Here is a 21,358-nt window from a genome sequence, read left to right as displayed (position 1 = left end):
ACTTTGCAAATTAAAAGGCCAAGTATTTTTATTTTTTAATTCCTGAAATAACCTCCTGAACTCTGTCGCCCCCTTCAGCCCAAGCCCCATATTTCTGTCACACTCTGCTGTTTTGCAAGTGTTTGTTTGTTTTTCTAGTGCAGCACTGGATGTGGCAAGTACACACCTGAGGACTGCCTTCTGCACAAAAGCCATGCTGGAAGCCGGCAGGGCAGGGCAGAGTGGGATAAAGGCGTCCTACTGTATGCCATGATGCGGTCTGGAGAATTTTCCGTGTCATATCTTCACTGGTTTCAAAGTTTTTGCATATTAGTAAACTGTAAGTAAAATACAGTCGTACCTCAGAAGTCGAATGCCTTGCGAGTCGAACTTTTGCCTCCCAAATGCCGCAAACCTAGAAGTGAGTGTTCCGGTTTGCGAATGTTCATTTGGAACCCAAACGTCCGACATGGGTTCTGCGGCTTCCGATTGGCTGCAGGAGCTTCCTGCAGCCGATAGGAAGCTGAGCCTTGGTTTCCGAACGTTTTTGAAGTTGAACAGACTTCCAGAACGGATTCCGTTCGACTTCCGAGGTACGACTGAAAACATGCTAAATTAGCTCACTGTCTAACACATCAGTACATTTTCCTATGTACATTATCCTGTGCAAATAACCTCATTTGCATAGAATGTTCTTCAGGTCAACCCACATCACTGGCTGCAATTGGGAGGCTGCCAGTTAAATATCTCAGGTATACAAAGGGATCTGGTGATCAGATGTTGACTGTATCAAAGGAGCCAGCAAAAAGAAAATAAACCCACTTGAGCCTCTTGGGCTTGCCGATCAGAAGGTCAGTGGTTCGAATCCCCGTGACGGGGTGAGCTCCCCTTGCTCTGTCCCAGCTCCTGCCAACCTAGCTGTTTGAAAGCACACCAGTGCAAGTAGATAAATAGGTACTGCTGCGACGGGAATGTAAACTGTGTTTCCATGCGCTCTGGTTTCCATCGCGATGTTCCTGTCTGTCTGTCTGTCTATCTATCAACATCATTCAATAAATAAACAAAATAACTTTAACACTAGAGTTTGACATGTTGGGAAAGGTAATTCACAAGCACCCTAAATACTGTCGCACAGCGGTAAATTCATCAAGCAGAGTCTTCTTCATAAACAGAATAAAAGTTTACTGAAGAAAATAAAGTTGTTCATAAACAGCATAGTCAAAGAGCTTACACAGAGTGCTCATAACAGCTTTCTGATTCTTCATAGAGGCACACATCTTAAGTTACTGATTAACTGTAGTCCTGGAGCCGCTCTGTCTTCACACACATACTGAGCCGAGAGAGACTACAGTACAGACACGATCCATACAGCTCTCTGAGGCCCAGAGACAAAATGGCTATTTTATATAGGGAGGATGAGTCATCGCTCAAGATGAGTGACTGTGTAGGCCTTGCAGACCGAGCCTAGGCCTTGCCTGCTTCTGCTCTCAAGAACCTTTGTCATGACAAATACATCCACTTAGCAACGTCCACTAAGGGCTGCTTAGTCTGGGAGATGTCTCAGTGGCTGTTGTATTATACCTCTCTAACTGCCCACATAAGAGAAGAAGAGGTTCCACATATGTACCTGCAAAACTGTTCCACCTGCCTTTGCCCCCCTTTACCTTATTTTTTTTTGCTTTTCAGCTAAGGCAAGAGACCAAATGAGAACTGCATGGATGGTGGTTAGCCTACAGGTAGTCAAAACAACAACAACAACAAAAAATTCCTTCCAGTAGCACCGTAGAGACCAACTAAGTTTGTTCTTGGTATGAGCTTTCGTGTGCATGCACACTTCTTCAGATGCACACGAAAGCTCATACCAAGAACAAACTTAGTTGGTCTCTAAGGTGCTAATGGAAGGAATTTTTTTATTTTGTATTTTGTTTTGACTATGGATGGTGGTGCATGCAATAAGGAGCTCTTTCTAGCCAGGTAGCAGCTGTCAGATACAAGATTAAGTCTCTGCGTAACAAGCTGTCTTGTTAACAATGGCAGCAATTTGCTGTGCCTGCACCACAGAACAAGATCACATGTAAAAAATATTGTGCCAGTCTGGTTCCACCCATCGCATCATAGCATACTCTGAGTTGGATTCACATCATGACATAAATTCACTGGAGTAATGGTATCCTAGTTTAAGCATCGCCTCTCTCTGTCTGTCTCACTGTTTCATCCTACATACAATACCTCTCAGAAATTTACCAGCGGTTCAGAGATTTGGGATAAAAAGACTTAATGCAGAATTCTTACAACATCCTTCACTTTCAGGCTATTAGGCTACTGTTGCGGCAGAATTTTTAGAGTCTTTTTAGAGCTTTGCAAGAAGTCTGCATCTCGATTATTTGCAGCCACTTATGTCACATTTTCCTCTAGCTTAGCTACAAGGGCGCCATCTAGGGGCCAACCAGCCACAAGCAAGTCATTTATGCTGTACAATGATACCTCGTTTTGAGTCCGGGATCCGTTCCGGAGCCCCGGATGCTCGACGAAAGGGACGCTCGACAAAGCGCCGCTCTGCGCACGGGCATGGAGCGGTTTCGTGTTTCTGCGCAAAGCACAAATTAGCGCTTTGGCGCGTGCACAAGCAACAAACCCGGAAGTAACCTGTTCCGGTACTTCCGGGTTTGCCATGGACATTCCACGAAATGGATGCTAAATGGGGCGGACTCAAAACAATACCACTGTAAACTCAATTTGCCTCCCATCCTCGGTACTGCTGTGCTTTGCCTAAGATCTTAGAACGTTGGTGGAATAAGGACAACAACATTGCTCTCAAAAATGGATTCGGGACCTTTTTAAGTTTAGCTAAGTATAATTTATTCAGGGATGGGAGCACACATATACAATGTGACCCAGTGGCCTAATGGATAAAGCATCCAGGGCCGGCACATCCATTTAGGCAAACTAGGCAATTGCCTAGGGCGCCAAAATGGAGGGGGCGCTGGCCATGCTTGGGCAGGACGGGCTAGCAGCAGCTTCTCCGCTGTAGCAGAGAGGTGCTGCTTGCCCCCTACACCACCACCCCCTCCGGAGCTGGGGATTGTGAGTTTGAGTCCCATCTGGGTCATGCCTTGTTCTTGTTTGGAAGGGAGCAGGTGGCGCTGTGGTCTAAAACCACTGAGCCTCTTTGGCTCGCCGATCGATAGGTCGTCAGTTTGAGTCTGTACAATGGGTTGAGCTCCCGTTGCTCTGTCCCAGCTTCTGCCAACCTAGCAGAATAAATGTATCTGCCTCCAACACCGACAGTTGGACTATGCCTTTGTGTGTTGTATTGTGTGTTGACTTTTTTTAACTATTATTTAATGCTGATTGTATTGTGTGGTTTGTGGTCAGCCACCTTGACACCTGCAGAAAGAAGAGCAGGGCGAAAGAGAAAGATCATACCAAGAACAAACTCAGGTGGTCTCTAAGGTGCTACTGGAAAGAATTTTCTATTTTGTTAGGGCGAAAGAGAGTTGAGGTAGTCACATGTTGAAATGGTCACTGTTGCTTCCTTCAGGTTAATGTTGAAGATGTGAATGTTGACACTCAGCAAAATGTGATTGTCAATATTGTCATTGAAATTCTACTCACTATTGATCCAGAGTAGATTCCAATGTGTGTAGTTAGCAGAGTAAAAACTTAAATGTGTTGCAGAATTCCCCCCAAAATAGACCGGAGGCAATTAATATTTCATCCAGAAGTGCTTTACTGCTACTGAAGGCAAATGAGCATAATGGTCACAAATCCAATACATTGAGAATTGGCACTGTCTACAAGAATTCCAGTTGCAGCAGACTTAACCTAAACTTACAATAACATATAATAAGACTAAACCTTAACACTGTATAAAGAACACCACACTAGACAGAAAGTGGAACCCAGGCTCCTTCTGGCACTACTTTTATAGTTAGCATGACCTTGACAGAAGTGATAACAAAACCAGTTTAAGCCAGCTGTACTCAACTTCTCTGAAGGAATAACCCAAACATCATGAACATTCTGCTTGTTTCTTTCACACAGAGAAGCTTCCAGAACCCTCTTGAATTAATTAGAAAAAGATCTCTACACATCAGATCAATACTTTCTATACTAAGAAATGCAAGCTGACAGCAAGCCCCACTTGAGAAACCTTGTCTCCTGTCCCAGTTCTGCTACTAAGCCAGACAAGTGGGAAGCCAGTAACAGTATACTAGTCTTTTTGATAAACCGCTTAATATTTCTTCTTACAATCAAGCGGCATATAAATTTTATTCAATCAGTCAATCAATCATGTGCTAGCAGGGGGTGGGGTCGGAGGAATGTGAGAAGGCACGACTGAAAGAGCTGCCATGCAGCCTCAAAGTGACATAGGACAAACAGCTAAGTGTTTCTCTCTTCCCCTCCCCACCCTACTTAAGAGAATCATCAGCTACCAAGTGGAAGCACATGAACCAATCATGACACAGATAATGGGCTGTATCCAACCAATTCCCATTCAGAGTAATCCGAAACCTGAAGGATCATGAGGTGAGCAACCTCCATTATCAAAGGTGGTAGGCTGCAAAAAGCCATAAAGTCTGAAAGAATGGAGCCCGGCACACTTGCCTACGGACTCTTCTCCCCTTCGGAATCAGCAAAGCAGAGCTTCCACAGCAGCTTCAGCAGCAGTCAGTGGCCGTGTGTCTGTGTGTCATCGTTGCAATAAATCAAGACGACTCCCAGCTTCACTAAACTAAAGCTTTATTATATACAGCAGAAAAAAACATTCCAGCCAGGCGAGCACGCAGGCATTGCGACTCATCCTGACTCCGGATAAAACAGAAACTAACAAGTGTTTGCATTACAAAGGAATGTTCCCCATATGTGAACCTCCTCCCACTGGGCAGGGCGTAACTATCTGAGCTATTAACCCTGTAAGCTCACAACCTCACAATCAATGAGCCCAAGTTTTCCATGTCCAACTAGTTCAATGAGTAGGGTTAGCATTGGGTACCACCCAAATCCTGAACACCCTTGCCTTATAGGATCCCACTGCATGCACAGAGCAACCAGCTGTTATTTGGGAAACATATGAACCCAGCAACTGAAGTATTTCCCCCTCCATATTCTTCTGATTATCATTAATCACTGGTGGGGTCTTTTACAAAAATATATTTCAAGATCATCCATTACACAAACATATGAAAATAGATGTTGAGACGAGTAAGAATAGTTAAATGTGATTCTAAAAAAGTAGCACCACCTTTTTTTTTATTAAAATATATTTTTGTGGTAGCAAAATGTCATAGACATTGAGGAAAAAGAGAGGCGAGGTGAGGGAGGGAGAGGTTTGGGTGGGGTTAATGATCTTTTCATTATATTGCATAGTGTTTGTGGAGTGTTTTGGTGTCAGTATCTCACGGATATGTCCTTTATTTATATAGTTATTTGTTTTTATTGGCATTGTTACAGATTGGAGGGTCCAAGGTTTGGTTGGTTTCTATATGGTTTGCTTGTATGTGGGCGGGGGTTGTGTCAGATTGGCCATATTGATTCATATGCACTTGGGCGGGTTAGGTCATTGTATTGTCCAAAATATAATATAAAAAACAAATAAAATAAAACCTATATACAGCAACTGTGTTTTGTGTTGTGTAGGCTCCTATGATGTAAGTAATGGGCCCCGCCTGCTAGCCTGCTCCTTAAAATATCACTGGTTTGCTCATTTCTATATATAGGTTGCTTACGTTCTGCATGTGCAAATGGCTTTAGATACCTATTAGGTCCATAAATTACCATATAGCATATATTCAACACCAAAAACAGTGACAATTTGTTGTTGACAAAGTACAGCTGGACGTATAAAGGGCCCCATTACCTTCAGTATCTTAGGGCCTCATCAAATCTAAATCCGGCCCTGCTACTAGCAAATGAACACTAGCTCAGCCTTGCCTCTCCTCGTCATGCTTTTGTTAAAAATGCTTCTTTTCAAAGCATGAACACGAAAGCTTATACCAAGAACTGTGGGAATAATACAGGACGTGTCTGTGTGCATGCAGCATGATGTATTTCCAGCATCCACTCTCAACTGGTATGTGGGCACCATGGTAATTGCAGGTGCAGTAGGGCATGAAGTTCGTCCCTTCCACATCCCTCACAAGCATAATATAGTATGCCACTGAGATCATAAACATATCATAAGAGTAATGTGTGTTGCTAAGATCACAGGCATACCATGATAAAGTATGCTATAGAGAATGATCACAAGCATACCATGAGAATGAAGTGTGCTGCAAGGAACAAAGGGCTTTTGACATCAAGGGCATGAATAAGCTTTGCTAATATAATTGATTAATTACTTAATTATTATAGAAATGTACAACGATGATTGGTTAATGGTTTATACATATGCATAGAAGTGTATAATGGTGATTGGTTAATTGCTTGTACATATGCATATATTGCCACTAATAAATACGTGGGCAAGGGAGTGCCCGGTGCTCTCGTCCCTCGACTGATACCTCAACACGTATGGTCTGTCTTTCCTTCATGAGAGCCCACCACATGAAGCAGCCTCATTGTTACAAAGAACAAACTTAGTTGGTCTCTAAGGTGCTACTGGACAATTAAATTTTTTAATAGATATATTTCGACTGCGTCAGACCAACACGACTACCTACCTGATTTTAAAACTTAATACTGTACATCCAGGTTTTTTTCCCTTTAAATTTTTGGGGGGCTCCCAAGAGAGTGAAGCCCCAAGTTATAGCTTGTTTAACTTATACGTAAATCCAGCACTGGATATAATTAACCCAGGTGAGGAGGAAGGTCTCCTTCCCATTCTGGCATCCTGCATCCCCCCTCCATGCTGAATCGCGCAGGCCAAACTTATAAAAAGGACGATGAAGAAATAGAAGTCGTAGAAATAGACTGGTTAAAAAGTTAAAAGGAATGGCTTTTCAGTTTGAACTGGCTAGAAAGCATGCTAACTTTAAAATTCGGAAACTTGGCTTTCCCAGGTTTTTACTTCCTGGTTATTGTGGTATCCTTATGATGCCATGACTTTTATAAAGTACATGGAATGGGTAAGAAGAATCTAAGCTAAGTATTGATAAACTGTCACACTGAAAACTCTGACAGATAAGGACAGTTTTCAGTTAGTGTACTTCTATGGGCTTATGGGAAGAAACCCTACCTATGATTAACACTGGATACAACCCTGTCTTTCAAAAGAAAGGCACTTATTCTTTAAGACAATGCTAAGAAATTGGTAGCTGTTGTACAAAGTGCAGTCAATGAAGCTTTTGTGCTGGGAAGACTCTGAGCTCTCTTCAAGCTGGGAGATGAGGTCTTCTGCATATCCATTCTTTTTCGGATGTACACCATGAAGAACTGGTGTTTCGGTCATTTAAGTAAGCGCACAGGCCATCTGCTCCAATTTTAAACCTGCAACATTATTATTATTATTCATTAAATTTATATACTTCCCTTCATCCAAAGAACACAGCGCAGTTCACAGCATAAAAATGCAAAATGAGAATTCAAAATAGCTAATGAAATGGAAACAAATACACACCACCCCTCCTCCCACAAACATATTTAAAAGGCCAAGAAATGTTAATCTCCCAAAGGCTTGTTGAAGAGAACTGTTTTCACCTGGTGCCTAGAGATATGTAATTAATGATGGTGCCAGCGAGCCTCCCTGGGGAGAGCATTCCACAAATGTGGACACAGTAGAGATGGAGTCCATGTTTATTATTCCTTATTTAGAAAACATCTTAATCACTTCATATTCCAAAGAGCAATCAAGCGAGGTATCAATATGCAATTTATTAAGGACTGGTTAGAAACCTGTTAAAACAACTACCGGTATGCTGCTCCAAACTTAACAGTGACCAAGTCAGGATTACCCTCCTGGGAAGGCACAGTGAGATAAAAATGTCTTCAATGGGCACCAAAACCCCAAAACAGCCAATGCCTATTGGATATCTATGGAAAGGGAGTTCCACAACATTGCTGTACTAAATGTCCTGCTGCAAGGCCTAACAGAGCAGCATAGCCTAGACACCCCTACGTTGAAAGGCCTGCCATTCATACCAGCCAGAGCAGACTGGGCAGGTGATTATGACAAATGCCTCTTTGCTACTCCAGCTTCTGAATCGGTGCAGCAAATAGGTACAGATCTGGCCTGCCTCCATCATGTGACAGCAGCAGAACTGGTTCAGAATCCAATGGATCTTGTGCCCCCGGCAGCTTATTGCTGGCATGGCTTCTGTCCACCTGCCATGGGGGGGGGGCACATTGGGGCATCCCTCACCAGCATAGGCCAGGGATCCAGGCAGAGATGGGAGAAGAAGCATATCTGCCTCATCCAAGCCCCTTGCAGCACAGTGGATCATGCGACAGAGGTTTCGTTTCCAATTCCTTTAAAAAGAGACACAACTTTTCTTTCTATGTTTGTTTAATGGAGCAATATTTAACAGAAATCTCTAATCACACAACCGCCTCAAGATCATCTGAAACTTGAATCAAATGGATACCTTACCAAGGGTCAAAATATGAGCCATTTGTCCATTTCCAGGGCTGTCCTTTCTCCCTCTGTAGCCCAATCCAATAAACAGTTGCTTTCTTCTCGTTCAGTAGAAATTCCTGCAGGTTATTTTTTTAGGAGGAGGGGGAGGGAAAGTAACTAAATATTTGACAGACGTTTTTCAGAAGACATTCTCAAAAAGAGGAACCTCAGAAATTCTACCCACTTGTCAGGATTTTCTTCAAATACACTAACATGTTTAAACATTTGCCACAGCAGTTGATTGTCGGAATACGTTGCACGGATCCGCCATAGGATCCACATTTATTTATTTGTTTAATGAGGTTTTCGGGATCTACTTTTGGTATCACTACGCGCAAAAGCGAAAGTGAAAGCAAGAATGAATAGTTTGGTTCACCAATGAGATTAATCCGCCTTTATTTTGTAGTCCCGGTCATGTTCAAAGTTATCAATGAGCGTTAAACCTGCTTCCCGCCTTTTTTAAGGGCAGCAACAGTGATTTTATTGGTTTAGGCATTGATCATGATGTCACGTTTGTTCCTAAATAAAAGGCTGAGGCTCCCCGCTTAGGCACGTTCTTTTTGGTTAGCCGCACGTTCTTTTAGTTTAAGTTCAGGGTTTAGTTTAAGGGTATTGGGAGCGGGCTGGACGGGTTGGATGGGTTTTTCCTTTAGTTAGAGTTAGCTCGCGGAAGATCATTCGGTTTAGCTTTAGTTAGATTCCTTTTAGGTTTAGCCTAGGGCTAGGCTTGCGGAAGATATTTCGGTTTTAGTATTATTTAGTTAGCCTCGCGGAAGATTGGGCGCGCAGGGACTTTGAGCTTAGGAGAACTTAGTTTAGGGGACGAGCCTACACGGGTTCTGCCAAAGCCACTAAAGCTATAACCGGTGTCTGTCTTTCTTTGGGGTAAAAAAGGGGGTAAAAGGTTTAAGGTAAATTTTTTAATTTCCTTGGGTTAATCTATCTATTCAGATTCAGGGTATCCACTATTTCTCGAGGCAATATTTTAATTAGAAGGCAACTAAGAACTCATGCACCTTCGGAGTCGTCACCCGGCTTACTCAGCTTCCTTCGGATTGTGAGACTTGGCCGGCGCCCGTGCTCAAAAGCACGCGGAACGCTGGCCGCTTTTCCCCGCTACTGGTACCTCGTGCATGAGCAGTCCAAGTTTGTGCACGAGGAGCTCCAGCAACCAAACCCCGACAGTTGATAAAAACAGTACACTGGTACCACAGAAGTCGAACGGAATCCGTTCCAGAAGTCCTGCAGCCAATTGGAAGCCACAAAAAGCGTTGGAAATTCGGATTCCAAAGAATGTTTGTAAACCGGAACACTCACTGCCAGGTTTGCGGTGTTCAGGAACCAGAAAACATTCAACTCGCAAGGCATTCGACTTCCGAGGTACAACTGTAATATGAAAACTATCTGCAAAAACTAACAGTCTTTTTTATTTTATTCTTAGTCTTCAAGGCTAATTTATTCATTAGGTTTTTTTGTAGCCGCCATTCCCTGCCCTCTGCTTCATATCCTGAAATGATGCTGGGCCCAGGGCATTGTGAGGGATACAAAATGGCTGCCAGAATGCTCCTACAGTTGCTTCTGTTGCAGTGGCAACAAAAACAAAAACCTTTAGGCGACGGTGGGAGGAGGAGAAAGAAGCTGTGGCCCTGCAACTGCTAATGGCGAGCCCCACGTCCAAGGAAACTGTTGGGAGAACTTCTCTTCCCTTCAGATTAATCTGGCAAGATGGCTCCCAAAATAACTGTGGTGAGAGGGCCATTTATGCAGAGTGGCTGGAACACTGAGCACCATTTGGTGAAAAAGCAGGACATGAATTAGTAACAACCAAGCAAAATATGCTATGGGCTCATATTGCCATTACACAATGGACTGTGTTTTACATCAAAAAGTATTTCTAAACAATCATCCAGGGGAGCCTTACAGAAAATATATTACAGTCTAGTAGTCCAGTTTGAAGCTACAAAAGCAGGATGGTTCACTTAAAATGTTTTTATACCACTTTTTAGTTACAAAAGAGAAATACTGAAGCGATTGACACAGTCTATCTAGTGCTGGGGTTGAAGTGGGTGAAAAGACCCCTCTACTTGGCCAAACTGCGGGAGGCAGTGAATGATAGGCGTGCCTGGCGTGCTCTGGTCCATGGGGTCACGAAGAGTCGGACACGACTGAACGACTGAACAACAACAACTTACCCCTTAAGAGGGAATCTAAAGAGCAAGCAGAAGGGTGTTATCTACTGATCCTAGCTAAGCCCTACAGCACTAACTTCAAAGATTTAAGGGCTACTGGAATACTGCCTCTGACAGTGCAGGGAGAACCTAGCCACTCTCCTCCACTAAATTTCTCTAATCATCTTTGAAAGCCATCCAAGTTAATGATGGTCATCAATTCCTCCTGTTGGAAATAGAAACACTGTCAGTGTTAAGATCAGAGGTGAGTTAGACTTATCTGTGGTATCCATAAAGTGTCATGGGAGGACTGGCAACTGGGACAGAAGCACTGAGCTGAATTGGGAGATGTGGTGGACCTAAGGTTCCCCACTACCGATTTAACTGGCAAATCACAATACAGTCTTGGCCTAAATGCTACAGTGGTACCTCGGGTTACAGACTCCGCGCTAACCCAGAAACAGTACCTCGGGTCAATAACTTTACCTCAGGATGAGAACAGAAATCGTGTGGCGGCAGTGGGAGGCCCCATTAGCTAAAGTGGTACCTCAGGTTAAGAACGGTTTCAGGTTAAGAACGGACCTCCAGAACGAATTAAGTTCTTAACCTGAGGTACCACTGTACTTGCTTATAAACCAAGTCCACAGGGCAGACTGGAAGGCTCTCACCATTTCACTTGGAGTATCGATTGCTGTCAGGGAGCCACCCTGAGAAGAGCAGTTGCTCTGACTGGAGTTCCAGGTTGCCTCAGCAGTTGAAAAATAGTAGCACCAGGCTTCGTGCACAACCCAGCCTTGGGGGCAGGGGCCGGCACATGAAGGGCATTTCAATGAGATACCTAAAAGAAAGAAAGACATTTAAGAGCTGCTAAAATGACTGCACAGCTACTGCTCTGGAAATGGAGGGGGCTATGACTTAAACTCCACTTAGCCCCACTGAATTCAATAGGCCTTATTTCTGAGTAGACAAGGTAAAGAGTGTTGCTCTACTAAGGCTGCAGTTCCCACAACCATTCACCTGGGAGTTCAAGTCCAATAATAGGACTTGCTTCTGAGTAGGTAACATACTGATTTGTAATTCCATGGATTAAATTTGCAGATCTTTGCTTGGGAATAAGAACAATTGGTAGGAAAAGGAGCCCTTTTTTGCTTTAGGAAATAGAGCAGAAGAGAAAGTAAAAAAAAACAAAACCCCAAAGGTCACTGAATTTGTTAAAAGAATAATAATCTCTGAAGCACACAATTTCTAATCCATCTTCAACTTCATTTTTTTTATATTTGTTCTTAACTATCCAAAATTCTTTGGGCCTTGAAGCTAAAATATAATAATTGCTGGGGAAAATAAACAGTCTGTGCGCCTTGATATTTCCTTAGTCTTCTTAAATATAATTTATATACCAACACAGCAGCTTATAACGTTCTAGATGTTGATTTTTATAAAAAATAAAAAAAAAATTTGCCAAGGATCATTCAGAAGAAATTGAATTAAACTGTGAACCAAATGCAAAGTGAACTAGATTGTTTTGAACTGAAATTTGTTCCTGTTTACAATGAATTTTCCAGGCTACTGTACAAGGTAGGAGATGCAAAGGTAGGAGACACATACTTCGTTCCACGCATACTGGAAGATTTCCTATGAGGCTCAAAGAAAAGTTCTGCCTCCCTGCGGTACAGAACTGCAGTCTAATTGCCGGGAAATATGTATTAAATTGAGTGACATCTATACTTGACAATTTCCCCAAAGGCTCTGATGTTAGTCTGTTGCAGGTTCGCTGCTCTAGCTGGTGTCTGGTCTTACTGTGCAAAGCCGAGAATAACACCTGTTGCATTGCCCCTTTTTCGCCCCAGCCCTGCCCATCCCCAGAAGTTCAGCTGGGGTCTGGAAAACCCACACAATAAAAGGCAATGCAAGGGGAATGTCTTGTCTGTCTGAAACAGAAGGCCTCTTCTAAGATGGTGCCTGTTGCCCACAGTTTTTGGAAGCGTTAATATTAAACTGGGGTCTGCTGCCCTGATTGAACACAGGACACATTTTTAGTTGATTATAGTCATTGCCAGAGCCGTCTCTTGCTGGTCTTATGGAAGCTAAGGCTGCGGTCCTCTGCAAAACACTAATTCAGGGGCAAGTGTTTTCAGGGGGAAATTGGTTACATGGGAGAGGAGTCCCATCTCCCTGAGAATGCCACATGTTTCCTCCACATTTGTGTTATCTTGGAAAACAGACACAGAAACACGTGTTTGCCAAGGTCCCTCTGTTCTGCCTGTTAAGGCATAGAAGCAAACAATGACCACAAGGTGGCAGTCAAAGATAAGGGATAAGAGAATAGCTGAGAACTCACCATGGAGAACCCCTTGGACAATATTGCCAATAAAAGAGAGAGAGAATAAAACTACGAAAAAATGGACAATCCAAGCGTTAATAGTATATGTTTTCTTCTCCACCACGCCTGGTTTATTTTCATCATCAACTATAAGGGAGAGGGAGAGAGAGAGAGAGAGAGAGAGAGAGAGAGAGAGAGAGAAATGCATATATTAGATGTCTACTTCGTAATCAATATTCTTTTGGCCAGTTTTGTGAGTATTCTGTGCCAAAAAGAAACCGAAACCACACAACCCTCCCAAGATTTTGCACCAAGGTGATCAAAGTTATGTGCAATTCTGAAGCCTTTATAGATTATGCAAGCTCAACATATTAGCATAAAAAGCTTTGTGGATAAATGAAGATTCACCACCAAAACCACTCTGGGTGTTAAATAAAAACTGCTTAGCCATTCTTTTGCTTCCAAGACTGAGTAGGCATTGTGGCATGGAATTATATGGACTACATTGGCTCCCAGTACTTTTCTGAGCACAATTCAAAGTGTTGGTGCTGACCTTTAAAGCCCTAAATCGCCTTGGCCCAGTATACCTGAAGGAGTGTCTCCATCCCCATCGTTCAGCCCGGACACTGAGGTCCAGCTCCAAGGGCCTTCTGGCAGTTCCCTCGCTGCGAGAAGTGAGGTTGCAGGGAACCAGGAAGAGGGCCTTCTCAGCAGTGGTGCCCACCCTGTGGAACACCCTCCCATCAGATGTCAAGGAGATAAATAACTATCTGAGTTTTAGAAGACACCTGAAGACAGCCCTGTTTATGGAAGTTTTTTATGTCTGATGTTTTATTGTGTTTTTAACATTCTGCTGGGAGCTGCCCAGAGTGGCTGGTATGTATGTATGTATAAATATTATTATTATTATTATTATTATTATTATTATTATTATTATTATTATCACAGTGGCTACAGGTGATTTTTCATTAATGCTGACTGGCAAGCTAGCTGGACATTTGACCCACTTCGCTTCATTTGGTAACGAAGTCTCCGTGCAAGTTATTTGTTTCATTTGAAAATGGCCCACATTCATTTTCAGCCATGCTGTCATGAATATGCCCCATTGTCACCCATGGCTACATAGGCTGAGCAGGATTTTGGAAACTACCAAAACCTGCTTACAAAATGGAATGGAATGACTGCGCATTCTGCAAAAAAGAGATTTTAACAAACAAACCAATAATCTGTCTCCATTCTCCACCCTAATACTTTTCATGCATCAGAATTAACTTGCTTACCAGATATCGTCTCCGAATGTTCAAAATTAGAACTCACTCGGTTCTGTGAGTGCAAAAGCATAGCTTGCTGTGCTCCATTTGCAGGTTTTTCAGAGGTATTGTCATGTTCCACCATTTTCGGCTCACCTTCCAACAGATCTTCTTCACAGTATGCTGCTATGCCTTAAAGCAATCTCTTTCATCCTTCAGAAAGATAGCAGAAAAACTTATGTAGAAGCAAAATAACCCTTGCTTGCCTACATGCTATTAGGAGCACCAGACGCCTTTATGAGAAACAAAAAAAGAGGTATCAAATATGGAGGTTGGCAGAAGTACAAATATTTAAGTGGACAACACTCTTAAAAAAAAAAAAAAGATCCATTGAGGTCTGAGCATGCTCAGTAGCCATGGGAAAGAAGAGAGGTGGGGTTTCTTTTCCCCTCAAATTTCCTTCTCAGCTTCTTGGTGGAGGGTGTCACATTCCAGGGGTGGGCAGAGCTAGAAGCAAAGGTCAGCAGGTAAGAAACTAACTTTTACCTTTGTACATACGCAGCACATCTATAGAAGTTTATAAAATTATGCATGGCACGAAGAAAGCGGAAAGAGAAAAGCTCTTCTCCCACTCTTGTTAGGACACTAGAATTGGTGGGTATCCAACAAAGCTGAATGTTGGGAGATTTAGGGTAAAAGAAAGCATTTCTCTACACAGCACATAGTCCAATTATGGCACTTCGATTCCCCCAGGAGACAGTGACTGCCATGGTGAATGGCTTTAAAAGTGGATCGGATAAATCCATGCAGGAGAGGGCTATCAATGGCTATTAGCCAGTATGTTTCCGAGCACAATTCCAAGTGTTGGTGCTGACTTTTAAAGCCCTAAACGGCCTTGGTCCATTATACCTGAAGGAGCGTCTCCACCCCTATCGTTCTTCCTGGACACTGAGGTCCAGTACCAAGGGCCTTCTGGAGGTTCCCTCACTGCGAGAAGCCAAGTTACAGGGAACCAGGCAGAGGGCCTTCTCGGTAGTGGCACCCGCCCTGTGGAACGCCCTCCCACCAGATGTCAAAGAGAAAAACAACTACCAGACTTTTAGAAGACATCTGAAGGCAGCCCTGTTTAGGGAAGCTTTTAATGTGTGATATTTTAATGTATTTGATTTTTGTTGGAAGCCGCCCAGAGTGGCTGGGGAAACCCAGCCAGATGGGCGGGGTATAAATAATAAAATTATTATTATTATTATTATTATTATTATTATTATTATTGCCACTTGCCCACTTGGGGGCAGCAGTGTTTTCGAATAAGAGTTGCTGAAAATAGGGTTGCCATACGCCCAGAATTTCGGTATTCAGCCCGCTTAAGCAGTGTCTGGGCAGAAATTGCTGAAATGTCCAGGAAAATCCAGGTGTATAGCAGCCCATGTTGGTGCTGTAGATTTTGTCAATGTTCATTTAAAATGGCTCAAAAACTCTTTTGTTGTTGTTGTTGTTGTGATTTTGCAAAAAAGGTGGCCACAGTGAGAACAGGATGCTGGACTAGATGGGCCATTGGTGCATGCAAGCAAGAGGCATTTGGATTTCAAAACCACATCCCAGTCAGGCAGAAACACTTGATGATCAGTGGGGGGAGGGGGAGGGGATACTTGAGGAGAGTCCCGAGGGCCAAACAGAGAGATCCAGATGGTTTCATTTGGCCCCCAGACGTGAGGTTCCCCATCCCTGGGGAGACGGGACCGGGGGACCAGGAAAGAGATATACATGGAATGGTCTGGTGGGGGAGGGCATGTCTGGCGGGGCTGTAAGCTGGAGTTGTAAAAAATACGTGAACACATTGCAACTTTTTTGTCGCAGGTCCCATGATACACAAATCTTAATCTGTTCCACATTCTGAATTTACGGGAGGGTAGGGGGAGAGAGAAGTCTATATTCTTGAGCTATTATAATCCCAGCAACAAAGAATCCACCTCAATCTAATAAAAACAGATGCACTCACTACCATGGGAATGGAGTATGAACAGTAAACGTTTACTCACCAGAAGACAGTCCTTTGACAGATTTCAGTCAGTCCAGGGCAGATGCCTCCTTTTATCAGAAGAGGAGGAACTAGGAGAGAGAGGAGGAGTGAAGTGTCAAGATCCCAGTGCAGCCCAAGCTTTCAGTGACCAAGAGTCCCATCCGATGTTGGTCCTGAAAGTCTTAAGAGTCCCAATCCACTGCCACTGCTTGTGAGCAGTCCGTGGCCTGGCCTGATTCGCTCTCTGCCCCTCTGCCTGACCTTCTGTGGTGCAATGGGTCAGTGTGTCTGCCTGTTAACTAGGAGCTTGGTTGTTTGAACCCACCCAGGGACAGCTCTGGGCAGGATTCCTGCACTGCAGGGGGTTGGACTAGATGACCCTCAGGGTCCCTCCCAACATGATGATTTCTATGAATCCCCCCACTCACCCCTGTCCAAACAGAAAACACACCTGTGCAAGGGAATGGGCTGGCCAGGTGGAGAAAAACCAGATCCTCAGCCCCCATTTCCACGCAGGAAAACTTGCCACCTCCATCAAAAAGCAAAATAGGAAGGGAGCAACACGCCAACCCATCCTCTGCCAAAAGCAAAGGCTTGCCGCTCCCAGTCTTTTGGGTGTGGCAAGAAATCCTCTCCAGCCAGCAAGAGCCAATGGATGTTCGTGCCTCAAACCCTGGTTTCAATCCCATTTTTGAAGCCCAAAGTAAGAGAAGTAGCTTGGTGACTGAAGGCACGCAGAAGCCAATAAAATATTTGAGGGGGCTGCCCCCCTCAAGTTGAAGGGCATTCAAATGGTGTTTGCATGTCGTGTCTCATGATCAATTATGACCTCCTAATATTTTATTCCAAGTTGGCAGTGGCAGTTGAAGGCATGCAGAAGGTGCCAACTTTAATCCCCAGCATTTCTAGGCAGGGCTAGGAGAAACCTCTGCCTGAAATCCTGGAGAGCCATCGCCCATGAGTGCAGAGAGTACAGAGCTAGATGGAGCAGTGGTCTGATTTAGCAGAAGGCAGCACCCTCTGCACCAAGAGGAATCTGCTCGCCACTGGCGGACACCCTGAGCAAGGGAGGAAGAGAAAGCGGGGGACGGGATCTAGTAAGCACTCCAGCGTGGACCAGCCAGATGGTCAGGGTATAAGTAATAAAATTATTACTGTATTGTTATTAAAGCTTGCTTTCTGAGGGTGGCTGCACTCAGGAAAGGAACAGATAGGCAAGGGAAAGCGGGGCACACGATTCAGCAGCCGGCTGGGCAATGCAAAAGGAGCGCCACATAGAAGCCGTAAGAGCAGGGAGAGAGAGAGGGAGAGGGAGGGGGGCGTTTCATTAGGCAGGGAAGAGCCAAAGGCAGGAGGAGCCCGGCTAGGCACCAGTAGGAGCGGGTTGGAGATTTATTTTATTTTATTTTAAGTTTTGTATAGGAGCCTGGAAATCTGAATTCACTCTCAAAGAAAAAGTGAGATTCCCTCAGCTGTAAACCAACCTCATCAGGATGATGCCCTGAAAATCTGGAATCAAATAGCCTCCAATGGTTTACAAAGCCCAGAATGGTTTGCAAAGCCCACACATCAAAGCGCCTCCTAGTGAAGCAGGTGCTGTAAAAGAAATCTATCTGTCTTCTGTCAGAGAAGGAGCATCGCCTATTTATAGCTATCCTATTTTAGTTGATGGAATGGTAAGTTTGGAGGAAAGGAAGAGCTTTACACGTGTTGGGCGCGAAACCAAGCCTAAGATTTACGATCTAGGCTGCGTCTTTACCGCTGGCCCTCCCTCCTTCATTAGCCATTTCCTCTCTGAGCTCGCCCGGGCGCCCGGGCGCATAGGCATAGGCAGCTGCCCCCCCTAGAAGCCAGCTGCCCCCCCCCAAGCAAAAATGATCGGCGTCAATCATGTTGAGGAAGAAGCGGGGCGGGAAGAGAGGAGCGGAGAAGAAGGGGAGGCAGTGGAGGAGGAGGAGGCCGCCCGAGTTCCTCCCTTTGCCCCCCCCTCCCCTTGCCCAAGGCAGCTCCTGTCCCGGAGGCGAAGGAGGAGCGCCTGTCGCAAGCTCACAGCGGCGGGGGCTGCAGAGCCGCTCACTGTGCTGCCACCGCTGAGTCAGGCTTCGCTCTTCCCTCTCGCGCCTCCCTCCCCTCCCGGCCGTCTCTCTCTCTCTCTCTCTCTCGCCCCTCCATCGGGTGCCTGCGTGGTGCCTTCGCCCCTTCCCCTTCTTGCCCTTTTCCTCTCCCCTCGCTCCTCATATTCCATTCCTTTTGCGCTGCCGGTCTCCTTCAGCCTCCTTCTGATTCTCGTTCGCTTTCTGTCCCTTTCCCTTCCTCCTTTCCTGCTCCTCTTTGCGTCCTTTCCATTTCTTCCACCCCAGCCCCAGATATATTTCCTTCAGCCTTCTCCACTCCACCCTTCATACTTTACCTCCTTTCTTGTGCCATTGCCATTTTCCTCACTCAACTTTTCTTTTCTTTTCTTTTCTTTTCTTTTCTCCCCTCCCCTCATTCCTTCGTCGCTTTCTCGCCTTTTATTGTCTTCAGCCTGTCGTCTGCTGCCCCTTCATTCCCTTTTCCCTTCCCCTTGGCCCCCAGGCAGAGACCCAGAGAGGGGACCCAGTCAATGACACTTCCCTTGGCTACTGCTTTCTGAAAGCAGTAAGGAAGCTTTCTTTGGCAAAAACTGGGGTGGTGGTGACAATCAATGGGGCTTGTGCATTTCATGGAATTGTAGAGTTGGTCCAAGTACCCCCCTCCAATGAAGAAATCTTTTATCCAGCATGGGGCTCAAACCCACAAGCCTGAGATTGAAAGTCTCCTACTCTACCAGCTGAGCTGTTCCCCTGAGGGCTAGTGCAGGACATTTTGCTGCCTGAGGCCAAGGATGAGAGTTCACCCTTCCCATCCTATGCATTTAGTAATTTGTTAGGTTTCTATCTCATCTTTCCCTCCCCATACATTTCTCTTTCCCCCATTATCTGTGCAACAGGCCTATAGAAGAGGTTAGGCCATGGGTAGGCAAACTAAGGCCCAGGGCTGGATCTGGCCCAATCACCTTCTAAATCTGGCCCACAGACGGTCCGGGAATCAGCGTGTTTTTACATGAGTAGAATGTGTCCTTAAAATGCATCTCTATGTTATTTGGTGTTTTTACATGAGTAGAATATGTGCTTTTATTTAAAATGCATCTCTGGGTTATTTGTGGGGCATAGGAATTAGTTGATTTTTTTTTATTTTCAAAATATAGTCTGCCCCCCCACAAGGTCTGAGGGACAGTTTGCTTCTGAAAAGGTTTGCTGACCCCTGGGTTAGGCTAAGAGACTGGGTCTATGGGTGGCTTTGAACACTGCTCATCTTGATCCTCTAACCACTAGACCACACTACAGAGACCCACCAGACTGGCAGATGAAACTTCACTGCTAACAAAATAGAGTCCATCGCTGCAACAAGTTGGCCTAGTGGGCACAGGGCAGGCTGCATGGCACTCACAGCTCTGTGGAGCAGGCAGGGAAGGAGCATCACTGCTTATTTCATAGTTGAGTATGGCAATGCTCTCTGTGCCAAATAAATAAGCTTTTACTCATTCATCCTTTTCCTTCTAAAGACCTTTTTATCTCCCCAGGCTTTATTAACCTCTGCCTAACCCCCTGCACATAGATCGTTTTGAGTACTGCCTATTACTGTTTTTAAAGTAATTTGTATTAGTTCTTATAAACTGTCTTGGGAATTTTGAATGTAAGGGCAGGTGCATAAATATTTTAAATACAGTGGTACCTCTACTTACGGACACAATCCATTCCGGGGTGCTGTTTGCACCCCAAAAAGTCTGTAAGTAGAGCACTGCTTCTGTGCGCCACGGGAGGCGACGGAAACCGAGGCTCCGGCGCCTCTGAGCCAAGTGCAGAGCGCCTCTTCCTCCCAACCGCCAGCAACGCCCACAGCAAAACCTTCTGGGATCGGCAGGGCGGCGGGGGGATATTCTTAGACGTTGGCTGGGTCCCCGTCTGTTGGCTGCTTCTCTATTGGGAGTCAAGAAGAGAAACCTCTGAGTATGTGCAGAGTGCATTTCTGTTCCCGCTGGGCAGTAAGTTCACAGCAAGACCCAAATGGTGGTGGTGGTGGTGGTGGTGCGAGTGTAAACCTCACGGGCAGGGCCTCAGAATGACGAGAAGATGTCCACTCTACCGACCGAGCAGAAACGCGGCCGTTTTTTCGGGGGGGGGGGGGTTTCAGCATCTCTTCTGCACATGTCAAGGTTCACGGGGTAGCTAAAGGCAGTTTGGATAAGCCTCTTTGGAAAGGGGCAGTTTCAGGTACTGCTGGGGACAGAGGGAAAGCGGGGCATCTGGCCAGCTCTGTTGGAAACGGGATGGGGTGGGGTCAGGGCAGGACTTTGGGGGCAGAAGTCCATGACCCCATTCATAGGAACAAGCAGGACCCACACTATACACAGCAGGGCTATCAAAGCATCCCCCCCCTACATTTTTTTTCAGAAGCATTTTTTTTTCCGGCTCAGCACCATTTCCCCCCCTCTCCCTCACTGCATACTCCCTCCTCCCTCCCTCCTCCCGGTGCAGCCATTGGGCGGGCAGCTCTGCATGGCTGAGAGCAGGAAGAGGGCTGGGCTGAGCTGGCTCAGTGCCATTTGCAGCAGCCAACCATTTCCGAGCCTGCTGCCAGCTGTTTCAGGTAATCTGTGCGTTTTTCCTTTATTTTTCTTAATAATGGATGTGGATGGGGTCTGGATTGAAACGAAAGTTTTGAGCAAGTTTTCTTCAAACCCAAGAAAAATGATATTAGTGTAAGACATGTAACTAGAATAAAAATTAATTTTTTTCAAGCAAATCATTGTAATAACTACCGTAATAAAGCACTGCTATAATTATATATAATTTTCTTTAAATTTTGGTTTCATTCACCTTTTCCGTGCTGAAATGTCACAACCTGAACAACCATGGCTTGCCCCCCCTAGTTTTGATCCTGGGTACGCCCCTGTTAGTATTTGTACTTTTATTGGTTTAAATTGAATGGGGAGGGCAGCTCCCCCCCCCCGCCTATGCCCATATGTATTAGAGCAGGCATAGA

The 21,358-nt window shown here is 44.9% G+C and overlaps 1 protein-coding gene across 1 annotated transcript in view; it reads right to left on the bottom strand.

The window, feature by feature from the left end:
* Nucleotides 1-8,262: 8,262 nt before the first annotated feature.
* The window catches only part of LOC117042101 (C-type lectin domain family 2 member D-like), a 44,973-nt gene continuing 31,877 nt past the window's right edge, over nt 8,263-21,358 (bottom strand). Inside the window, exons 3-6 of the mRNA XM_033141577.1 lie at nt 14,302-14,484; nt 13,040-13,168; nt 11,370-11,539; nt 8,263-8,610 (exon numbers count right to left, since the gene is read on the bottom strand). Of these exons, the coding sequence (XP_032997468.1) occupies nt 8,503-8,610; nt 11,370-11,539; nt 13,040-13,168; nt 14,302-14,416 (522 nt within the window). The 5' untranslated portion in view covers nt 14,417-14,484 and the 3' untranslated portion in view covers nt 8,263-8,502. The remainder of the gene's footprint in view (nt 8,611-11,369; nt 11,540-13,039; nt 13,169-14,301; nt 14,485-21,358) is intronic.

The sequence above is a fragment of the Lacerta agilis genome, chromosome 2 (genome assembly GCF_009819535.1).
Source record: "Lacerta agilis isolate rLacAgi1 chromosome 2, rLacAgi1.pri, whole genome shotgun sequence".
NCBI classification, from domain to species: Eukaryota; Metazoa; Chordata; class Lepidosauria; order Squamata; family Lacertidae; genus Lacerta; species Lacerta agilis.
The sequence above is the reverse complement of the archived record's forward strand: the minus strand, read 5'-3'. Positions and strand labels throughout refer to the sequence as shown.